Source organism: Eublepharis macularius, chromosome 2, assembly GCF_028583425.1.
Source record: "Eublepharis macularius isolate TG4126 chromosome 2, MPM_Emac_v1.0, whole genome shotgun sequence".
Lineage (NCBI taxonomy): Eukaryota > Metazoa > Chordata > Lepidosauria > Squamata > Eublepharidae > Eublepharis > Eublepharis macularius.
In genome coordinates this window covers 17,090,066-17,112,701 of record NC_072791.1, presented here as the reverse complement: position 1 = coordinate 17,112,701, position 22,636 = coordinate 17,090,066, and the positions used below count along the sequence as shown (strand labels likewise).

The 22,636-nt window shown below is 44.4% G+C and overlaps 1 protein-coding gene across 3 annotated transcripts in view; it reads right to left on the bottom strand.

The window, feature by feature from the left end:
- Positions 1 to 11,641: 11,641 nt before the first annotated feature.
- The window catches only part of NUDT14 (nudix hydrolase 14), a 77,618-nt gene continuing 66,623 nt past the window's right edge, over positions 11,642 to 22,636 (bottom strand). For all 3 annotated transcript variants that reach the window (XM_054970177.1, XM_054970175.1, XM_054970176.1), the window contains exons 4-5: positions 20,284 to 20,521; positions 11,642 to 11,945 (exon numbers count right to left, since the gene is read on the bottom strand). In XM_054970177.1, coding sequence (XP_054826152.1) covers positions 11,699 to 11,945; positions 20,284 to 20,521 — 485 coding nt within the window. In that variant the 3' untranslated portion in view covers positions 11,642 to 11,698. The remainder of the gene's footprint in view (positions 11,946 to 20,283; positions 20,522 to 22,636) is intronic.

Below are 22,636 nucleotides of genomic sequence, written 5' to 3'. Positions count from 1 at the left end.
GATCAAGATAATCCAGCCTATGGTATTCCTCATTACAATGTATGGATGTGAAAGTTGGACAGCGAAGAAAGCTGATGAGAAGAAAATGGATTCATTTGAAATGTGAAGCTATAAGACAGTTTTGTGGATACCATGGACAGCCAAAAAGACAAGTAAGTGGGTACTAGATCAAATCAAGCTTGAATTCTCCCTAGAAGCTAAAATGACCAAACTGGGGCTTTGGTCACATTAAGAGAATACAAGATTCTCTGGAAAAGTCAATAATGCTCGGGCAAGTAGAAGGCAGTAGGAAAAGAGGAAGACCTGAAACAAGATGGCTTGACTCAATAAAGGAAGCCACATCCTCCAGTTTGGAAGACCTGAGCAAGTCTGTTAATGATAGGAGATTTTGGAGGTCTTTCGTTCAGAGTCACCATAGGTCAGAGACGACTTGACAGCACATAACACACAAACATGCCCCACTCCAGTCAACATCCTGACTGTAGCATTCGTATTGCTTAAGGTTGCCAACTCTGTCTTGGAAAATTCCTGGAAATTTGTAGTGAAGCCTGTGGAGGGTAGCATTTGGGGAAAGTAAAGACCGCAGCTAGGAAAACCTGGAAGTCATGTCGTGCCTCTCTAGGAATCACCAGAAACTCCATAGAGTTTCCAGCAATTCCTTGATGCCCCATGTCTCCACCCCTACTGGCCTCCTGCTCGTTGCCTGGCCATGACTGACAACCTTGGAGGGAGGTTGGAGGGAAGAATGAAGCTGTTCCTACACAGACTCCCACACATTTGGGTGAGAACGTGCATTTTTCTATCCTGTGTGAATGGATATGGAGGTGTGCTTTTCTTTCCATTCTGGCACTATGACGTGGATGTAGAGATCAGCTGTCTGGATCGTTAACTGTAATTCTGTCTAAACTTCAGACTGGTGCCTGATGGGGAATGTATTTATTCTACTAAATAAAAACGTCCAACACATTTTGGCCAAAATGTCCTTCTCAATGGCAGCTGTAACTATTGATAGATAAATAGTTCCCAAATGGTGAGATCATTGAATGAATTCATGAGTTATACTTACAGGGTTTGATTCCATGGACCATTTCTGTTTGCAGAAGAGCTTTTGCACAAGTGAGACACACATGAAAATAATCACAAGCTTGTGTTAAGTCATCTTGATTGTATCTCATCTTGATCATTTCAGGTGGGTGGCTGTGTTGGTCCGCCATAGAAGGGCAAGATTCAAGTCCAATAGCACCTTAAAGTCCAACAAGATTTTCAAGTATACCTGGTCAGATACCAGGTATCTGGCAATGGGAGCTTTGGTTCTTGAAATCTTATTCCCTGGAAATTTTATTAGTCTTTAAGCTACAACTGGACTTAAATCTTGTATCCCATCTTGCATTCCTGCTTGCACAAGACATAGTGCAAGGCAGGGCTTTTTTTCTGGGAAAAGAGGTGGTGGAACTCAGAGGCTTGCCCTCGGAGAAAATGGTCACATGGCTGGTGGCCTCGCCCCCAGCGTGGAGGGCAATCTAAACTTCCCTCTGTCTGGAGATCAGGGGGTGGAGCCACCAGCCATGTGACCATTTTCAAGAGATGCCAGAACTCCGTTCCACCGCGTTCCAGCTGAAAAAAAGCCCTGGTGCAAGGTATATTTCAGAAACTGCACTTCTGTCTACAACCTTCTTTGATCAAGCCATATCACATCTTTATATTGGACTATAATAAATCCATCAAATAGCTTTCTGCCTTTTGATTTTTGTACACAGCAACACTGATTGGAAGTGAACAACCTCCCATCTTACAGCTGCTCGTGTGCAATGTCTCACACAAATGGAACTGTATCAAATAAAACTTATCATCTGTCATCAGGATCCAACCTGTAAACTCTCCATATTTATCTGTTCACCTGTTTCAGGATTTCATTCTTAAAATTGAGGCAGCTTACAAACACTAAAAAAAATTAAGAAAATATGACTATCCTGACAACAAAATCTTGGAACAGCAAGCACTGCACAATGACAATGTGACAAACACACGCACAAAATTGTGTTTCGCATGGACCTCTGTGTACAAAAAGGTAATGTCAGGGTAAGACATTAAGCCCCTTTTGGGGCAGAGACTGTTCTTTCACCCGGCACAAAAGGCTCCCAAATGCAACATCAAAACTCCATCAGAGCCCTGTAAATAATAATAAAATAAAGGCCACATTGTATTTTTGCCAGGCTCATTTATCCATTATCATAAGGAAGTAACTCACAAGCCAAGCTGGTCTGCAGCTTGAGAGGTTTTGTGCCGCAAAGGCCAATTCACACCTGCCAACTGTTCCGAAGAAGATTGCAGACAGCACCAGGTGTGCCGATTGAGAGAGATTTTATTGCTGGGTGTGTCACGAGTGTATTTTTAGAGGCACTGCAGCCCACAACACGGACTCCTTCTCTGACAGCCTGTCCAAATTAAGGCTCGGTCATCTTTTTAAAGGCTGGTTGGTGTGACAGAGAACTTCTGTGTCCACAGGTAGGCCCAGATAAAGAAGGGGCGCCCAGTAGCAAACAGGGAGGTTCCCTTTTCAGTTCCACTGCTGCAGGCATGAGGTCAACAGTGATGACAGAAATATGACAAATCATTGCCTGCTACACTCACAAACGGTTGTTTCCGTATTCCCTCCCCAATAAAGTCTCTGTGAAGAGTACAGAATCAGCCTTTTGCTGATCCAAGAAGAGTAAGGCAACACGCCACATGCCAATTGGATGCTTGTGGTTGGTAAAACAACCTATTCATTTTCACAGGTTCTAAAGGAATAGAATGCAGCACACGTCCCCCCCCTAGAGACTTTGATCTCTGCATCAAAATCGAAATCACCCAGAAGTCAAGTTTACCCAGGAGGAAGATAGGCATCATCTCACTGTGCATAATTTGGTGTATAAATTTCTTGACTTCATTCATATCTCACTTTTATCCCCAAGGGGGACCCAAAGCGGCTTACATCATTCTCCTCTCATGCACTTTAACTTCGCAACAACCCTGTGAGGTCGGTTAGACTGAGTGTGTGTGTGTGTGTGTGTGTGTGTGTGTGTCTGGCCCAAGCTCACCCAGCAAGCTTCCATGATAGTGAAGATCTGAACGTGAAGTGTCCCTGATCCTGATCCAACACTCTAACCATTATGCCACACTGGCTCAGTGTCAAGACCCCATGCATGCCTACGCAGTCCTGTACATCTGGGAATGATGCACGTTGCACCCTTCGAAGGGATGGGTGGTTTGCAAAGCTATGTTTAGATGTCTGCTGTTGCATACACTCTGTCATTAGGGTTGCCAGGTCCAGGCTGAGAAATTCCTGGAGATTTGGGGGGTGGAGCCTGGAGAGGGTGGGGTTTGGAGAGGGCAGGGGCCTCAGAATGGTATAATGCCATAGAGTCTACCCTCGAAAGCAGCCATTTTCTCCAGGTGAACAGATCTCTGTCACCTGGAGATCAGTTATAATTCCGGGAGATCTTCAGCCATCACCTGGAGGCTGGCAACCCTAGCTGTCACTGATGGTTGGATGGCGAGATCTCGGTATGAAAAAGCAGGTTGTGAACGTTCTAGCCCTCTTTCCCAAAATTCTATCACATACCAGGCTTGACAGAGAAAACCCATTACAGAGGGTATGAAAGGGCAGGGTTATGCAGCTAGGAGCTGTCCCAGCGGTGGACGTCACCAGGAACAGGGGTATTCTGATTAAGGCACGTATAACTCCTGTCTTACATAGCTGCACTGGCTCCCCATAGAATTCCAAATCAGGTTCAAAGTTTTGGTTTTAACCTATAAGGCCCTTAGCAGACTGGAACCAGCATATCTACAGGAGCACCTCTCACCATATATGCTCCGGAGGGTGCTTTGATCAGCTGGAAAAAAATCTGCTGGTGATCCCCAGCCCCCGGGAGGCTCACCTGGCCTCGACCAGAGCCAGGGCCTTTTCGGTCCTGGCACCGACCTGGTTGAACACTCTGTCTGCGGAAACTCAGGCTCAGCCAGGCACATTATTCTTTCATCGTGCCTGTAAGACACAGCTGTTCCACCAGGCATATGGTCGAGGCTGGGGTGTAGGTGTACCTTCCCACCAGCCTCCTGTCCGGGTGGTGGTGGTGGTGGTATTGTGACCCCTCCAAGCTTTCCATCAGACTGGTTGCTCTCTCCACCACCTGCCCTTGAATGTTAATGGAGCAAAGCATATTTTGGGGGCCACCATCTTGAGTTTTATTGTATGAACTGAGTTTTATCATTGTAGGGTTTTATGTGTTTTATGTATGTTTTAATGTGTTTTAACCTGGTTGTTACTCTGCTCTGAGCCTGCCATAGGGAGAGCGGACAAAAAATTGATTGAATGAATGAATGAATGAATGAATGAATGAATGAGGCTTATCTCCTCTATGATTTCATAGAATCATAGAGCTGCAAGGGACCTCCAGGGTCATCTAGTCCAACCCCCTGCACAATGCAGGAAATTCACGACTACCTTTTTCAACTACAACTACATGCCTGTAAGCTTTTCCCATGTAACTGCATGGCTGCCCTTCATCCCTGCGAGGGGGAGAAAGCACATTCCTTTGCCAAAGGCAGCCCAAGGTTCTTTCTACCTAAACTTCAACCATCATAATGAGGGACATTTTACAATGAAATAATGCCTCATTCTATCTAGTCCATTTTTATCCTGCTGATTCTCCAAGTAGAGATGAATAATTAAGGTTGGATCCAGCCAACTTTTGCTCGATAGCAATTCAATAGTTTTAGGTGGGTAGTAGAAAAGTAGGATTTGAGTCCAGGGGCACCTTAGAGACCAACAAGATTTTCAGGGTGTAAACTTACGAGAGTCAGAGCTCCCTTCTTCAGAAACCAGAGCTTCCTTCTTCAGGTGTCTGAAGAAGGAAGCTCTGACTCGAAAACTTATACCCTGAAAATCTTGTTGGTCTCTTAAGGTGCCTCTGGATTCAAATCCTGCCATTCTACTGCAGAACAACATGGCTTCCTACCTGAAACTATGACGGGAAGATGATGCTCTATCTGAAGAAGGGAGCTCTGACTTGAAAGCTTACACCCTGAAAATCTTGTTGATCTCTAAGGTGCCACTGGACTCAAATCCTGCTGACCCAATTCTTTTATTTACTACAACCCCCGTCACACCTGGCTTTAATCCATGCAGGTCCCATAATCCTCAGCACAGCCATTTTGGTAGTCAACGGGGACCTCGTCCTCTCTTTTTCACTAGTGAAAAAACTGGTGGGATTCAAATCACAGTTCTTCCTTCTCCATATAATCCTCACAACAACCCTGTGAGGTAGGTTAGGCTGAGAACCGTGTGAGTCACTGATCAGATTCATGATAGCATGTGGATTTGAACATGAGTCACCAAGAATCTAATTTCATATGATAACTAGTACACCACACTGCTTTTAAGAGCCTACCCCCCTGTCCATGTAACCTTCCACAAAATTAGCACCCTATGAATTGTACCTGAATTCACCAGTCTATCCTGGCAAAATATTGCTTGTTTTCATGGCTAGGCCATGAATATATTTCGAGATGCGCCCAATTAGGATACTAATTAGAACGGGCACACAATTTACCCTTATTAAAGAATGGAGGCTGACAGGACTTTGATCAGCAGATTAGATTAGTTGCGCAAAATCAAATGTAGCGCGGAGATTTGAAAGAACCACTTTTTAAAATGATAGGCACGATCCACTCAGTTTTTATTTTTGTTTTCCATTTGTGCAGCCTGTCTGGGAAAAGCTCCCCATAGGTTTGGTTCCTACCTTGTATGTGTTAAATATTTTACTCTGCAGAGCACCAAAGTGAATGTGTGGTAGACTTGTCAGAATGGCTAGGATGAACATTGTTTACAGATGTGACGTGGCTGCTTGCATTAATGCTCTTGGTCCTCTGCCCAGACCGAGCAGATGCAAATCTAATTAGGCCTAATTACGCTTTCCAAAAAGAATGCTAATTCGAGACTCAGCGTGCAAGGATTTCAGGATGTATCTTTTACATAATGTGATTCATCTGTATATTCTCAAACAATGAAATCCCTTACTGTGTGTTTCCAAACTGCCCCTTTTGTTTAATAAAAACACATCAGGAATTGAGCACACGCTCCCCAACAACCCCTGGCAAATCACTGTCTCTATTTATTCCCAAGTTTACCTTTCAGTAGGATTTTTGGGAATGCTTTTTACCACATGCTGTTAGTGAGGATGAAATTACTTAGGTTTCAACCTTCTTTCTCAGCTGTCTAGAAGTTAAGTGTGGGTGGAATATCTATTTATTGCCATTTTTATCTCCACTTTCTTCCAAGGAGCTCAGGAAGGGTGGTATATATGGTCCTCCCCTCTTCTCACAACACTCCTGTTAGGCAAGTTAGGCTGAGAGAGAATGGTAGGCCCAAGGTTGCCAAGGCTGTCAACCACTGAAAGGGTAGAGGGCAGGGACATGCTAGGGGATGTCATCACGGGCATGATGATGTCACTAATGGGGGAAACCTGGAAGTGACAGCTGGTAACTCTAGGAATGGCTTGGAAATCTATGTCAAAATCATAGAGTTTCCAGTGATTCCTAGAGCTACCCACGGTCATGTCCAAGTTTTCCCTGGAAGTGACATCATCATGCCTGCAACACTGCCTGTTTTTTTCTATTCCCCCCGCCCCCCTGGCTGCCATTTGGAGATGCTGCAGGCAACACCGGGAGAATGGTACTCCTCTCCAGGAAGCTTCATGGCAGAGTGGAGACCTGAACTCTGGATCTCCCAGATCCAGTCTGACACTCTAACCACAGCATCACACCAACTTCATCAATGGGCAAGTATCAGGGGAAGGGATATTTTAAAATACTATCTGCTAATAAAAAAATCTCTGCACATAAAAAAAAATAACCGAGCTGCAGCGTTCTGTATCAGCTGAAGTCTCTGAGTTGACTTTGAGGACATACGTAGAAGGCATTGCAGTAGTTTAGATCCTGGTGGCTAGATCAGCTGTGTCAAGGTAGGGGTTGATCTTCCAGGCTAGATTTGAGTTGGTAGCAAGTTTGGTTTGGCTACAGCTCGACCATAGCTGTAGGGCAGTAACTCAGGACTTCCGCACAGGACCTCTACTGCATCACCAGGGGATTTGGATAGCGAGATATAGAGCTAGGTATCATATACATATTGATGACATCCAATGCCATGATTTCTCCTAAAGGCTTTATACAGAAGTCGAATTACATGGGGGATGATTGCACCTTGTGGAACTCTGCAAGATAATTCTGCACTCAAGATAGCTGGTCTTCAACAATACTTTGAGTTCTTTCAATAAGAAACCATTTAAACCAGTCCAAAGTTATCTGCTGATAACCTACTTATCTGCTTTTTAAAGTAGTGGGGGGATGACTGTCTTTTTGAGTGGTCACGGGAAGGTGCCCTGAGTTAGTGCTTGATGGTACTGTTTGAACCCACAGAAAATAACCTGCAGAATGAGCTTGAACTGCCCAGAGACGTTTCAACTGAGTAATGAAAAACCAGCTCTTAGTTCACCACCGGTGAACGGAATGGGAACTGAATTGGGATTCCAGTTCATGTACAGATGATTCCCAGGATCATAATGAAAACACGGAAAACAATTGAAGATCTCAAACTTTTCTTTGAAAAGTTTTCTCCCCCCCTGCTGATGAAGCTGTCCAATTCCAGATCTGAATTCTCCAATTTAAGTTCAGAAGAGGCTTGCTGTAAGGACAAGGGGTGGCTGAGGAAAGTTCCTTGAAGCCTTTGGCTGTGTGTCTTTGTGTGTGGTTCTTCCTCAGGGCTCAAATGAAAGTTTCATTGGATTTCAGTCATGGGACATAAACGCAGCCATGAAGTTTTATTTCATAATACCAAGGCTTTTCTCATGAGGTGGCTGTAATGTGGTGGTCTGTGAAGAACAAGCAAATGGGACCGATGCTGCAGGAAACCACAGAGTTTAAGAGCCACTGCTAAGGGAATGTTCACACAATGATGGGTCTGCGTTTCAATGGACCCCTGCCCCCCAGTTTGCATCTATAGAGGAAATCTGGCCTGAGACAATGACTTTGTCAGCATGCATGGTAGACAAAAACAATTTTGGTGCCTAAAGACTTTGGGATACCTGCTGCTGTCCCAGGCTCTCAGTGGAGTCTTATGATCCAGCTAGGAACATAAGGCTTAAAGCCATGTTCCATTGGCTCAATAACTGGCTCAAGGTTGCCCAGCAAGCTTCCATGGCAAAGTCAGGATTTGAATCTGAGTCTCCCAGCCCGATGCTCTAACCACTATGCAACGCTGGCCGTTCATGACTCACCAACTCCTTTAAAATAATCTTTTGCTCAGAAGAGGGAAAAAGCACATGGGCACATTTCCCCTTATTTGAATAACCAGACTGCTTTTCTTACATCACACTATGTGAACATGATAGACCATACTAAGCCACCAGCCTGCTTACTGGCTTGCTTCCAGGCCATCATTCCTGATAGGTTATCGCTTGCCCAAGATGATGGTGCCTTGGCCAGTCTGAGCAGTGGAATCCATTTGAGGCTGTAGAAAATTATTGGACAGGACAGTAGTTGGTAGATAGTATTTATTTATTCAGTACATTTAATCCCACCCTTTCAACAAGTCGCTCAGGCAAGTTACACCATTCTCCTCTCCTCCACTTTATGCATACAACAACCCTGTGTGGTAGATTAGGCTGAAAAAGCCCCCCAGCAAGCTTTCATGGCAGGGTAGGGATTCGAATCTGTGCCTTCCTGGTTCTAGTCTGCCATCTTAACTACTAAGCTGAAGTGGTCCACGGCATAGCAGGAAGAGCTGTGCAGAAGGCTCTTTATTATGGGTCTTTGCTGCTAAAGACAGTGACATTTGTGGGTCTGAAGATGTGGATACATTTCAGCACACAGGTCTTGTGGGCTTGCATTCAGTCCTGCACGAAGCCCTTCCCAACTGCACTTTTTAGCCACAGAATCCAGTCACAATCGCACAGCCTCAGAGCTGGCAGCGTGACTGTAAAACGCCTACCTCTCACACTGCACATCTCCAGAGATTAGTTTGCCTTGTAACATGCATTTTAAATTGCTCCACTGACACAGATAGCTTTGTCATGGTAATTCATGCCAACGCGCTAAGAGATGGTGATGGGGTGGGGGGCCCCCGTGGAGAGAGCTTTGCTTCTCTTCCTGTCTCAGAAGAGCATGTTTGGATTCTCTGTACTTCGGGACAGATGTTTCACTCCACATCTACAATGCTGACACATTTCACAGCATTGCTGAAGATTGCATTACTAGGGATGAAAATCCCAGTGTCTTCATTTGGAAATGAGAAGGCACAGAAAAGGATTTAATTGGTTTGTACCACTCAAATGCCATCCTAGGATCGATCGATCGATCGATCGATCGATCTATCTATCTATCTATCTATCTATCTATCTATCTATCTATCTATCTATCTATCTATCTATCTATCTATCTATCTATCTATCTATCTATCTATCTATCTATCTATCTATCTATCTATCTATCTATCTATCTATCTATCTTCTGCCTTTCTCACTGAGGCTCCAGGCGGATTACATAGTGAGAGATTAGTACAATTAGTGGCAAGGACAAGGGCAGGCATTTCCATACAGTGTCAAGAACATTTCCATAAACAATGTCACGGGGTAAAAGAATATAATTGTCGAAGGCTTTCACGGCCAGAGAACGATGGTTGTTGTGGGTTTTCCGGGCTGTATTGCCGTGGTCTTGGCATTGTAGTTCCTGACGTTTCGCCAGCAGCTGTGGCTGGCATCTTCAGAGGTGTGGCACCAAAAGACAGAGATCTCTCAGTGTCTGAGAGATGGGAGATCTCTGAGATTGAGAGATCTCTGTCTTTTGGTGCTACACCTCTGAAGATGCCAGCCACAGCTGCTGGTGAAACGTCAGGAACTACAATGCCAAGACCACGGCAATACAGCCCGGAAAACCCACAACAACCATAAAAGAATATAAGTTTACAAAGATATAGTATTAGCAAGGATCCAGTATGGGGCTGAGGAATTGCTGAAACAGAACATAATCAATTCTAGGACGCGATCTAAGATTTCTGCTGCATCCTGTGGGGACCTAGATAGCGAGATATAGAGTTGGGTATCATCCGCATATTGATGACATCCAACTCCACAGCTGCAAATGAGTTCTCCTATAGGTTTTACGTAGAGGTTGAATAATGTGGGAGATAAGATTGCGCCCTGCGGGACCCCACAAGATAATTCCCATTCTGGAGACAGCTGATCTCTGACGGCAACCCTTTGAGTCCGTTCCATGAGAAACCATTTAAACCAGACCAAGGCACATCCTTTGATGCCCACTTCCATTTCTAAATTCCCCATTTTTTTCTTGAGAAGACAAGATTCACTAGAAAAGACAATACTGTCAGGAAAAGTGGAAGGCGGCAGGAATAGAGGAAGGCCCAAAATCAGATAGTTTGATTCAATAAAGGAGTAATCAATGAAAAAGAACGGAGGGGGGTGGGGCGCACCAAGTCAAAATGAAGAAGGAACAGCAATGGTGCAGGAAAAGAATTAATATTGACTTACTCCTACTTTATCTAAATTGTTTGTGAATGTAAGATATGGAATGTTTGTTAATATACGTAAGCCTATGTTGGTGTAGGTTTCTAAATACCAAAAATGTATTGCACTTCGCACATGCTCTATATATTGGTCCTATTTTTTTAAAAACATGTTTTTTAAATTGTGTTTTATCATTTTTGGAATGTTACATGAATTGCTTCTCAATGAAAGAGGCCACGTCCTCCAGTTTGCAAGATCGGAGCAAGGCCATCAGCGATAGGACATTTTGGAGGTTGTAAATTCATAGAGTTGCCTTAAGTCAGAAGTGACTTGATGGCACATAACACACAGTTTTTTTCTAGTTCTTTTGAGACCGATTTTACCCCAATCATTTCCTGGAAACTAATTTTGAGTCGCCCTTTCCCCTTGTTCATAATGCTTCTTTTGGTTTTCTTTATTGTGCCCACTCCTACCCACCTTCAACCCACTTTTCAATGACTGAACATCCATCATCATTGAACCATTCCCCCCCTTGCCTTCTGTTCTCCTTTCTCCTGAATTTGTTTTCAATCTTAATTTTTTTAAAAATTCTTATATTGCTGTACGAACATACCATTGCAACGACAGGTGTAGCAGGTTCTCTGAATTCCCAGATTTCACTTTTTTTAAAAAAGTATCTTGCCCATTCCCTTGCAAAGGTATGCCTTTCCCCTTATATCTCCACAAGGGAAGGGGCTAGATCCTTATTGCTGGGCAACAGACTTTCTAAAAACCTATGGCAGGCACCATAAAAGGTGTTGGTGGGCACCATGGTGCCTAGGGGCACCACGCTGGGGATCTCTGCTCTAAAAGTAAACCTTTTTAGCTGTAAAAATGGAAAGGTGACTTGAACTCTGAGCAGCCTATAATAGGACAGGAAAGAAAACTTGTTCATACTTGCTAGGTTGCCTCTGCTACCAGGTAAAGCCAATCTTTTTGTAGGGATTTCCATGCTGAACAATCAGTTACAGGGCTCTCAGCACTCTCGCTGGTAATGGCAAGAGGATCATGCCAGAGGCTGTAAACAGTGATGAATATTCGTCTTTGTGGTTTAATTTCTTTATTGCCCCCCTCGCCCTGAATTCCTGTACAACCTGATGCTATTCTGATTTTTCTGGTAGCTTTGGGGCAATGTTGTTATGGAACCACATGAAGCAGAACATAACGCCCATAGTTTTAGGGAAAGTCTCATCAAATGCAAAATCCATTGAGTCCGGCAGAGGTATTTCCACAACTTCAATCAGCTCGCCTTCTTCTGGCCGGCCGCCTCCTTTGCCCGTTTTCATCTCATCGGTCACTTCTGCATAAAATAACGTCTGCTTTGACCCGGTCACACCAACTCCAGATCTTCAGAGGAAAGGAGATGAAGAGAGAGAAAAAGAAAAAAAAACAGTAATATTTATTTTTAAAAATATTATCGGATGAAAATGGGAAATACGACTTGATTATTTAATTGAGGGCCAATGTCCTTTTAAAGAAACATAGAGCTACTTCTGAAAACTGCAACCTCATGTCAAATTCTCATCCTTCCTTTTGTACATCTTGCCTTGTATCCCAGTGTCATTATTATGATTATGCTGTGTGTTTTCCTTGTAAGCTAATGGGGCGGCAATGATGCCAGGGTATATGCTAAACTGTATTGTGGAAGGAGAGGGTGGTAAGAACTGCCATATTTGGCAGGAGCCCTGAATTTCTCTTAAAATTTGAATATTATGGTCCAGATAATTTAGCTATTTAACATATTCTGATCTAGGTCATAAATATGGTATGTAAATTATATACATGATGGGATGTCTCAATTTACTATATTTCATTGTGGTCCCTCCAAAAATTACCTCCAAACCTTCTATATATTATCCATTTTTATCTCTCAAGCATTCACAGTGTTGTTTTCACGCCTAAAAGCTGGTACTTGTTGATTGTTCTATACTTTAAAAATGCCAACCTTTGTTAAAATACTAAACATGAATCTCGGTTATTAATGAAATGCAATTTAGGTGAATGTACAATCCATCATTATCAAGACTGGATTACACCACGTTTATAAGCAAATACTAAATCACGGCGTTCTTTGTACTACAGTCCAAATCCTTGCACACATACAATGGGAGAGCTGATGAGCAATTAAGGGCTGTTCCCAAGGTAAATCTGTTGGTCCTTTATACGGTTCTGAGATTGTAAGTGGCAGGTGCAGGAAATAAAAACACAGAATAGAAGCAATTGACACAAAATTATATTATATTATACCATCTACAGACAGGTGTCCTGGCAGGTGATCTCACTTGTTATAAAGTATGTTGTGGTGAGGTTAAAGTGGTATTTATTCATAATCTATCAAGTGGAGTAACTGCATTACACTCTATATGGTACGGTTAGTATATTGTTACTATTAGGAAACATCAAAGCAAACCCCACCCTCCCCCCCATTTACGAAGCTGAAACAAATTAAAGCGAGATGCCAAGTTCTGGGCCGTTTCCACACGGCTCCCCACTGCTCGTAACAACCTGGAAGATCGCGCAAAAAACGCGGAAGATTACGTTTTCTCGCGCGAGCCGTGTGGAAACACCCCTGAACTTCTGAAGAGTATTCATACTGGTGGGTGAGGGAATCAGAGATGACACCTCTAAGCAATCCTCAAGTGGTATAGCCTCAGCTCGATCCAGAGCTTCTGTTGCTGTTCTTCCCTTCGTGTAAGAGGGTGCAAGCAATGTCACCATGTTTGTGGGATTTCTTGAGTGCTCCCCCATGCTCTAAAATAATCATTCCAAGAGCAGGATGGAAGCCCCTAGCGGCAGCATTTAGGAGGGGCTGTAAAACGTAGCTGCTTTGGAAGGCTGTATGGAGATTTCTGAAGTGCTGAACTTCTGTTTTCTAAGTGGGATAAAGTTGGGTTTTGGATTTTATTTGGGGTGCTGGGTTGCATGGGCAGGCTTTTTTTTCTTTTAATTGTATTGTTTTATTTCATTAGCAAATTAAGAGAGAAAAGGAGACTTGTAAATAATTTAAATAAATGCCTCCTGGACATGGAAGGGGAGCCTTCTCCTCCTCACGGGCTTGGCTCTTGCTCTCCCAAGTCCAAAGTTGCCAGCAACAGCATCCACGCTATTGATAAAACAAACAATACTCAGTTCAGGAGTGGACCAATACTCAGTCTAAAGCAGCTCCTTATGTTAGGGGTCTGTACTGGATCCTCCCAGCTCCATCCCAGTTTTGCCTTGGCTAGCCTGCATGGGTCATGTGGAGCGGCTGTTGACTGCACATGTGCCTGCTTTGCAACTGTCTGTGCCCTGTAGGAGTGTTGGCAAACAAGCAGTTCTTGCACCTTAACGTGACCTTCTTGGACCTTTTGAGCTCTCTGGTTCTCCAAGACACAGAACTAGTCTTGCTTCAAGCCTCTTGCCAATTCGGAACACCACACAGTCTTCCAAGGGCATCTGATCGGAGTGAGGACAGCTGCATTGTCCACAGCAGCCACTTGGTAGTTCAGCTCTGCACTCTCTCCCGTGACTTTGGACTCCTTAACGCCTCTTTTGCACTGAGCTCACAGCTCAATCCTCCACCACCTGGTAACCACACTGCAACGCAGGGCAACCCAAGTCCGGCTGCCTGCACTGCGTGATGACATCACTTCCATGACATCATCACGCAGGGGCAGAGTGTGCACAGTGCGCTGTGGAGCTGGCGGCAGCAGTGCAGGCAGCTGGGAGGCTGCCCGTGCCATTCGCCTGCCCCGCTGAGGGGGCGGCTGGCTTGCCGCGCGCTCCCTGTCCTGCGGGGCAGGCAAATGGTGCGGGCTCCTCCTAGCCCTCTGCTCAGCTGCCCGTGCTGCCGCTGGTGTGCTCCCGGTGGCTGGCAGCTGCGCCTGGCGCCCCCTCTTTGGCAGCGCCGGGGGCAGACTCCCCCCCTGCCCCCCCCATCGATCCGGCTCTGGCAGGCCAATAAACAGGGCACAGAGGCCAAGGACTTCCCCTGATGTTCTCTCCTAGCACTGGCATTCAGAGATTGACTGTCTCTGAATACAGAAGTTCCCTTAGAGCTAAGCTACGACAAATTACACGAGGAGGAGCACGTGAAGGGAGTTGAAATATTAGCCAGGAAGCTGACTTGATCCCCCTGGCTCTGTAGAGAGGGGAAACTGACAAAGACTTCCAACCTCTCTTAAAACTCAGCTTCCCAGCTAACATTGTGACTCCCTTCACGTGCTCCTCCTCGTGTGATTCGTCTCTTGTAGCTTGGCTCTCAGTCTCCAAGGCTGATAGCCACCGATGAACCAATCCTCCATGAATCTCTCTAACCCGCTTTTGAAGTTAACTTTGCTTATGGTCCTGTTCAACAGAGACTAAGTATATTTTCTGCGCTTAAAAAATAAATTCCAGTATATATGTTACTCAAGGTCATTCTAAATTTTGAGCATGGCAGTGTAACTTTTAAAAAATACTGTTATTGTTTGCAAGTGGGCCCCAGTACACATACCAAGCTCAATTCCCTGCAAAGTCTCTCTTTTCTATTTGCTTCAACAGGAAAAAAGAGCATATGACACATGCACTTTCAACATCTCTGTAGACGTGACACCTTGGGGTGTGCGTGTATTATAATGCCATCCGACCTATGACGACCTTATGAATGAAAGACCTCCGAAACATCCTATCATTAACAGACTTGCTCAGATCCTGCAAACTGGAGGACGTGCCTTCTTTGACTGAGTCAAGCCATCTTGTTTTAGGCCTTCCTCTTTTCCTACTGCCTTCTACTTTTCCTAGCATTAGTGACTTCCAGAGAATCTTGTCTTCTCACACCTTGGTGTAACGATCATAAAAATGCTATGGACATTTTTTACCCCAATCCTACGGAGACTTCCTCAGAATTAAGTCCAAATGAGTTTAATAAGGCTTATTCCCAAGTAACAACACTTAAGGCTTGCAGCCTTTTGTTTTACACTGAAGAAAGCATCTTTTCATCTAGCAAACCCGTCTTCTAATCTGGCTCCAAGGAGCAGCTAGAGATATCTCCTCCATTTCTCTCCCCTCCTCCCCCTAGCAAAAGCTCGCTAATCCAGCAGGAAACGACATTTGCCAGGATTGACAGCTGTGGATTTGTATTCAATTCCCAGGTTTTTCTCTCTCCTTCCACCCCCTCCCTTTAAAAAAAAAAAGCATGTCAGTGTCCACCTCAATAGAGTTGTCAAGAGGAAACACTAAGAAAGTTTTGTTTTGCTTAAACGCGGCCACGCTCCGTACATTTAGACATGCGTTTCCAAGGAGAGAACAGATGCTTTTTTCCACAAGCCCGCAATATGGGGAGACAGAAGGCTCTGGGCACATTTTCATTTGAGATTATTTAATTCTTGACATTTCCTTAATTCCAAATACGAGACACATACTACACACGCGCACAGTTGGCTACTTCTCTGATTTCTGATTTTTAAAAAAATCCTTGTAAAATAGACAGTTATTAAAACAGGAGTATTGGGCTAGTAAAGCCGTGTTCTAAAATGCATCTTGTATTTTTTTAAAAAAAATCATCCTACAATACCCCAAGTGCGACACAATCGCTGATTCTAGTAGGGTTAGATCAAGATGGGTAGCCGTGTCAGTCTGTCTGTAGCAGTACAAAAGAGCAAGAGTCCAGTAGCACCTATAAGACTAACAAAGTTTGTGGTAGGATATGAGCTTTCGTGAGTCACGACTCACTGGTATCTGAAGAAGTGAGTTGTGACTCATGAAAGCTCATTCCCTACTACAAATTTTGCTAATCTTATAGGTGCTACTGGACTCTTGATCTTTTCCAATGCTCCAGTAGGGTCGTAAACTTCCAGGTGGGGTATGAAGATCTCCCAGAATTACACCTGATCACCAGACTAGAGATCAGTTCCCCTGGAGAAAATGGCAGTTTTGAAGGGTGGACTTTATGGCATAACATTTTTCCTAAGCTCCCTCCCTCCCTCCCCTCTCCAACCCCTCCTCTTCAGGCTCCACCCCCAAATCTCCAGTAATCTCCAAACCATGTACCATGGAGAACTACAAATATAAGTCTCCTATAAACTATCCACAGAGGAGAGTGTCCGCGGCATCTCTGCGTGACTCATTATGCCAAGCAACTCCTGCAGAGGCGGTGTCACTCGTGCAGATATAGTTTCTATGATTTAGTGGGAGGTGTTAACCTTCCCCTCCCCCTTTTTTAAGTTTTCAGATTTTTCTGCAAACCTGGGAGTTCCCTCCTATCTGTATGTGGCCCTATCATGATGATTTTTTCAATCCATACCTGGGGAATCTAGTTTGAACTGAGATACCGGGTATTTGTTAGTCACAACAACCCAAATCTGTTCAGCAGAACTTCGGCAGGATCCCAAGTCAGCTTGATTAATCAAACTATGAGACACTGATGGGGGGAAAATAACAAATTTCCTTAAACTGATAAGAAGCCATAATTTCTATGCATAGTACAGGCTAGTGAGATTACACCCTGAGATAGGTTTTTTCAAAATGAAATTCTGCAGCCTGAATATAATTATCCCTCAAGCAGCTCTTGAAATGGGCTTGCAGACTGCCTCAGGATCATGCCACCCATAAAGCAGCCCTAATCCTGACACGTCCCGATTGGTCTTGTCAGCTGAATCGCCTAACAGAAACTTAAATGTCTGTCCAGTTAAGGCATTAAATGCATAGATGGGCATTCTCTGTGGCCTTCTCTTCCCGCGGAGACTTGCCAAGTCTGAACTGGGGTGCTAACTGCTGAAGGGCTTTGGGCTGGCTTCTGCAGGAAAAGTATCTACATCTGGAAGACATCCATCCCCTTTCATCTCATCGGGTCACCAACAAAACTAAAACAGTGTTCCACAGAAAACCAGCAAATACATCATTAAAATATAGATGCACTAAAATGCTGCACGAAAAATTCTCATGTACTTGCTCTAACCCAAGCCATTGAAGGGCAGCCCAAATACCAAAATCTTACAGGATTCTCCTAAAATATCCAAGTCCTGCATCATTTGACACCTCACAAAAAAGGTCAGTTCCAATATTTCCTAGGTATATTAATGACAAGCTGCAGTACTGCTGCTCAAGCTCTGCTCACGACCTGAGTTCGATCCTGGCGGAAGCTGGGTTCAGGTAGCCCGGCTCAAGGTTAACTCAGCCTTCTGTCCTTCCGAAGTCGGTAAAATGAGTACCCAGTTTCCTGGGGGTAAAGTGTAGATGACTGGGGAAGGCAATGGCAAACCACCCCATAAAAAGTCTGCCAAGAAAATGTCGTGATGCGATGTCCGCCCATGGGTCAGTAATGACTCGGTACTTGCACAGGGGACTACTTTTACCTTTACATCAGGTTCACTTTTTGCCCTTCACTCTCCTAATACTATTCATGCTGTGTTACCCATGTGTACGTCTACTTCTTTAGGGCGTTGTGCTGTCAGGTTTTTAACTTGATATGTTAGTAAAAGAAATTACAAAATATAGTTCAGGAGGGGGTGTGCAGAGACAGGAATTAGACCTTATGTTTGAAGCAGAGCTGCTGGCCAAGTATCAACTTCTCCATATGTTTAGGCACACTTAAACATGACATGATCCCATCACGTGGTGCACTTCTCCACCCCTGTGCCACACAACGTGACGACAGACCCAGATAAGCACGCCTAAACACACCAGGACAGCCGGACCTGTAATTTTCAGCAGCAGCCCTGAGCCCTAGTTCTGTAACTCTGCAGTTTTTTATTTTCAAGAGAGGAAGAGAAAGAGGCAGACAATGAATGGCTTGGAAAGAAGACATAGTGAGACTTCTGTGCAAACTAATTCCAGAAGGATGCACTGTACAAAAATGCTCCCCCAGGAAATGAAGTGTTTATCAGCGACACAGAAGCCCTGTTCACAAGTCACAGTAAACATACATACATTCTGTTTATGCACGCTTGATTTTTCTCTATACCTGTGTTCAGGGCTTTTTTTCTGGAAAAAGAGGTGGTGGAACTCAGTAGGTTGCCCTCGGAGAAAATGGTCACATGGCTGGTGGCCCCGCCCCCTGATCTCCAGACAGAGGGGAGTTTAGATTGCCCTCCAAGCTGCAATCTAATCTCCCCTCTGTCTGGAGATCAGGGGGCGGGGCCACCAGCCATGTGACCATTTTCAAGAGGTTCCGGAAAGCCCTGCCTGTGTTCAGTAATTCTCATGTTACATTCAACGCAACCTCAGCTGAATGTTTTATTGGGTCCTGCACATTCATCCAGGTATTGGTTCCTGGTTTCATTTGTAAAATGAATGCATGTTGGATCTTACAAACAGAGGTATGCAAATACATGTAGGAAATGTGTGTGTTCACTGTAACATGTGAACAGGACAAATAGCTGCAGGGGAGGAAGACCGATCATGATGATTCCTTTTCAGGCTACCGTTCAGATTATGCTAAAACTTCTACTTCCTTCCTCTGCTTTCCTTTTGGCTTGCTTTACAGTTGTTGTTGGCCGGCCTGACCTGGAATTTACAGTGGTTGTTGATTGCTGAGTAACTGAGTGAAGTGGCTGAATGCATCTTACTCTTTGCATACAGGAGGTCTCCAGGATCTCCCATTAGTTAGCAGACCTGGAAAAGGCATTTGTGTAGTGCTGGCTTTGGCAGAAATTCTGAATCAATATAGAAGAACTTCATATATTAAACATACTGGTATCCAGAGTTTTATTGTATGCCATCTTGATCAAATGAAAGGTAGCTAATAAATGTTTGAAAAATTAACAATGCAAGCAATCCAACGTCTCTTTACCACATTACTCCACTCTTGGCCCATCTACACTGGTTCCCAATTTGATTCCGGGTCCAAGTACTGATTTTTAAAGGCCTACAAGGCTTATTCCCACACAAAGCTACCTGGCTGCTACAGTCCTCTACGAAGGTCCTGGATCAGGTACCCCCATCGTCTGAGATTACTCTGGTGGCAAACCATGAAATGGCCTTCTCAGCTGTGGCACCCAAACTCTGAAGCTCTCTCCCTAGGGATATTTATCTGTCTTCTGTCACTATCCTCCACCAGTGAGTGAAGACTTTCTTTTGGTTTTGTCTCATTTTCTTTCATTGCTATCTCCTTTCTGCTCTGTTTTGATTACTGTTTTTTCTGTGCTTTTACATGTTATTTCTGGTTTTAATTGTTTTTGTGATGTGTTTTTATAATGCTCATTTGAACCTTTAGCCGCCTGGTACAAATTTTGCAAAAAAACTAAATTATGTACCATCACTTCAGAATGTATGAAAAAACAACACTGGTCTTGGAACAGACTCTATATGCTACATAAGAGGAGTGTTGGGGGAGCTGAAAGGTATCCATTTCTGATCAATAGGAACTTTAAATTCTTGTATGTTACTGATGCTTTTAGTGTTGAGGAAGCTAAAAATCTGAGCAGAAAGACAAGCCAACAATGCCCTGTTTTGTCTTCATCTTTCCCACTGTTCTCGTACTGGCCATTCCTGCCAATCTATGACTTTTCATAGGAAAGGGAGTGTTAATCCATCATAACAACCTGTGGCCCACAGCTCACCAGCCATCAAGGATATAGTTCATCCTTCTTGCTATGCTGCCTGCTTGAGACTACAGCAACAGGACTATCAAAGCACAATTTGTTGCTGGTGAACTTGGAGGGTTTCACCTTGTGCAAGCCTCTTTAGCAACTGTCCATTAACAATTAGTGATTCCAGACCTATTTACCTGTATGATGTAATCCTCTTCAGGCCGGCTAGGGGGACTTCGTAGCCACATTCCTCTAAGACTTCCTGGCATGCGATTTCCTCCAGAGAGAGCTCTGCCTTGTCTACAATGCCAGCACAGAGCTCATACGTCACACCTGATGAAGCCGGTAAAGTACCTTTAAGAGGACACCAGGTCTCTGGGGCGTTGCTCTCAAAGTCTTGAGGACAATGCTGATCCATCTCACACATATAGACAGCTGAAAACATGCAACAAGTATACCCAGTCATTGACAGTACTATGCATGGAGAAAGGCTGTAGTTTAGTATTGGAACATGCGGTTTGCATGCCAAAAGTCCCATCTTCGGACAAGGATCTCTGGTAACAGCAACTGGGAAAGACTCTTCTAAGCCAGTCAAAATAGACAATATTGAGCTGGGGCAGGGGTCCCCAACCTTCTTGAGTCTGTGAGCACCTTTGGAATTCTGACCCTGGGTGATGGACAAGACCACAAAATGGCCGCTACAGGAGGTGGAGCTAGCTACAAAACGGCTGGCACAGGAGCCAATCACAGAATGTCAAGGAGCAAGGTTATGTAACGCTTCAGCATTTTCAGGCAGAATCTCTGCTTAACAGGATTCCTTTTAATCTGCACAATTGATCAGATCTCCAGTGGCCAATCAGAAGCCCTGTTGGGCAAAAGCCCCACCTAGCCCCATCCAGGGTGCACGGGGGCACTGGAGTACTTATCACCTGTGTGCGCAAAGTATGCACGGGCTCTCATGCCGCACCAGAAAATGATGTCCCCTGAAGAGATGTGGGATACGCTGAAGCCCAGTTCAGTAAAAATCACCTCCGAAGGGGCAGTTTTTACTGAACTGGGCTTCAGTGCGACCCACGGCTCCCCTGTTCAATTGGAAAATGACGCCACAAAAGAGGAGCGTGGGAACATGCGCCTCCCGCCATGCCTTCCCCCCAGTGGGCAAGTGAGTGGGGCTGGGTGGGGAGTGGCAGGTAGGGGCAAGGCAATAGCAAGCCTACCACATCCATATGGAAACTTCACAGAGTTTTCATATCTGGGACCAACAGCTCATTTAAGATATGGCAAGCTTTTCACCAACATATCCTCTCTCAAGTAAAAATGAATGCCTGTTCTGTGGGCTGATGGCTACCTGGGCTGTGCCAAAATCAGTCTTAGAAGATCTCACTTCCCGTAAGATTATAAATAATCTTACCCAGCCTTGCCCAGCCTAATAATCCAAGGCTCAAATTTCTTCAAACCAGGAAAAAAATGTAGCAAATGTAAAATGTGCAGTAAGTGCAATTATAATGACCATGGGGTAATCTACAGAGCAAACCACACAGCAGTCTATCCCTGCCTCTGAACTGCATCGTCGCTGTAGATTCAAGCGATAGAATTCAAAAAGCAAACCAGCCAGGCACAACCCTTCCTGTAATTTAAGACTGCAAAGGGCTTTAAGGGATCTCTGAAGTCTGTATATAAATAATCTGAACCCACTTTAATGAGGTTTGCTCATCTCATTTCTGATAACTGATGATACAACTAGCAAAGCAGAACAGCTGCAATTAGAAGGCACTGGAACACCTAATGTTCTGTGTCTTCCCAAAATGAGGAGAGGAAAATCAATTAAAGCTTTTGAGTAGAATGGAGGACGTAACTGAATCGCCCCCCCCCCAGTTAGATTTCTGCAAGATGGTACATTGAACACTATTATCTCTTTGTGAGCAACCTATGCCTCAAGGAAACTTCCATTTGTCAGCCAACACATATATTCCACAGGATTCGTTGATATTTGCTGGGATGTCGGACTGTACGTGATGTACCATGTGCACAGCGATGAGTCTTCCAGCCTGTCAACTCAGCTGCCGTTTCGGTAAAGTTATGAGAAGCATGCATGTTTGTTTGAAAAATCCCTTTTGAACATATAGTGCCCCCTCACACAGATTGCCAAGTGGAATTTGCAACGGACCTTTAGCGTTAATCTAGAAACAGTTGTTGTGGTAATACTCGTCTAAAGGAAACTCTAAGAACCACGTAATACCGTCAAAGGAAACGCAAAGGGCTGGATTCTGCATTACTGTTTCAGTCCACGTCGACCTGCGAGCTACTAAAAAACAGATCACTGTTGCCAGTAGCCTTTATTGTAGAGTTTATTTTACTTTTTATTTCTGTTCTTTATAGTCCACCTTTCTCACTGAGACTCAGGTTTGTGGCGGCGACCCCAAGCCATTAGCTAGATCCATTTTGTGGATGTCTCCGCCTCCTGTGGCGGCCATTTCGTGGCTACATCCACTGTGCTGTGTCAAAATCCCAAAGCTGCCTGCAAGTGCAAGGAAGTTGGTGACCCTCGGC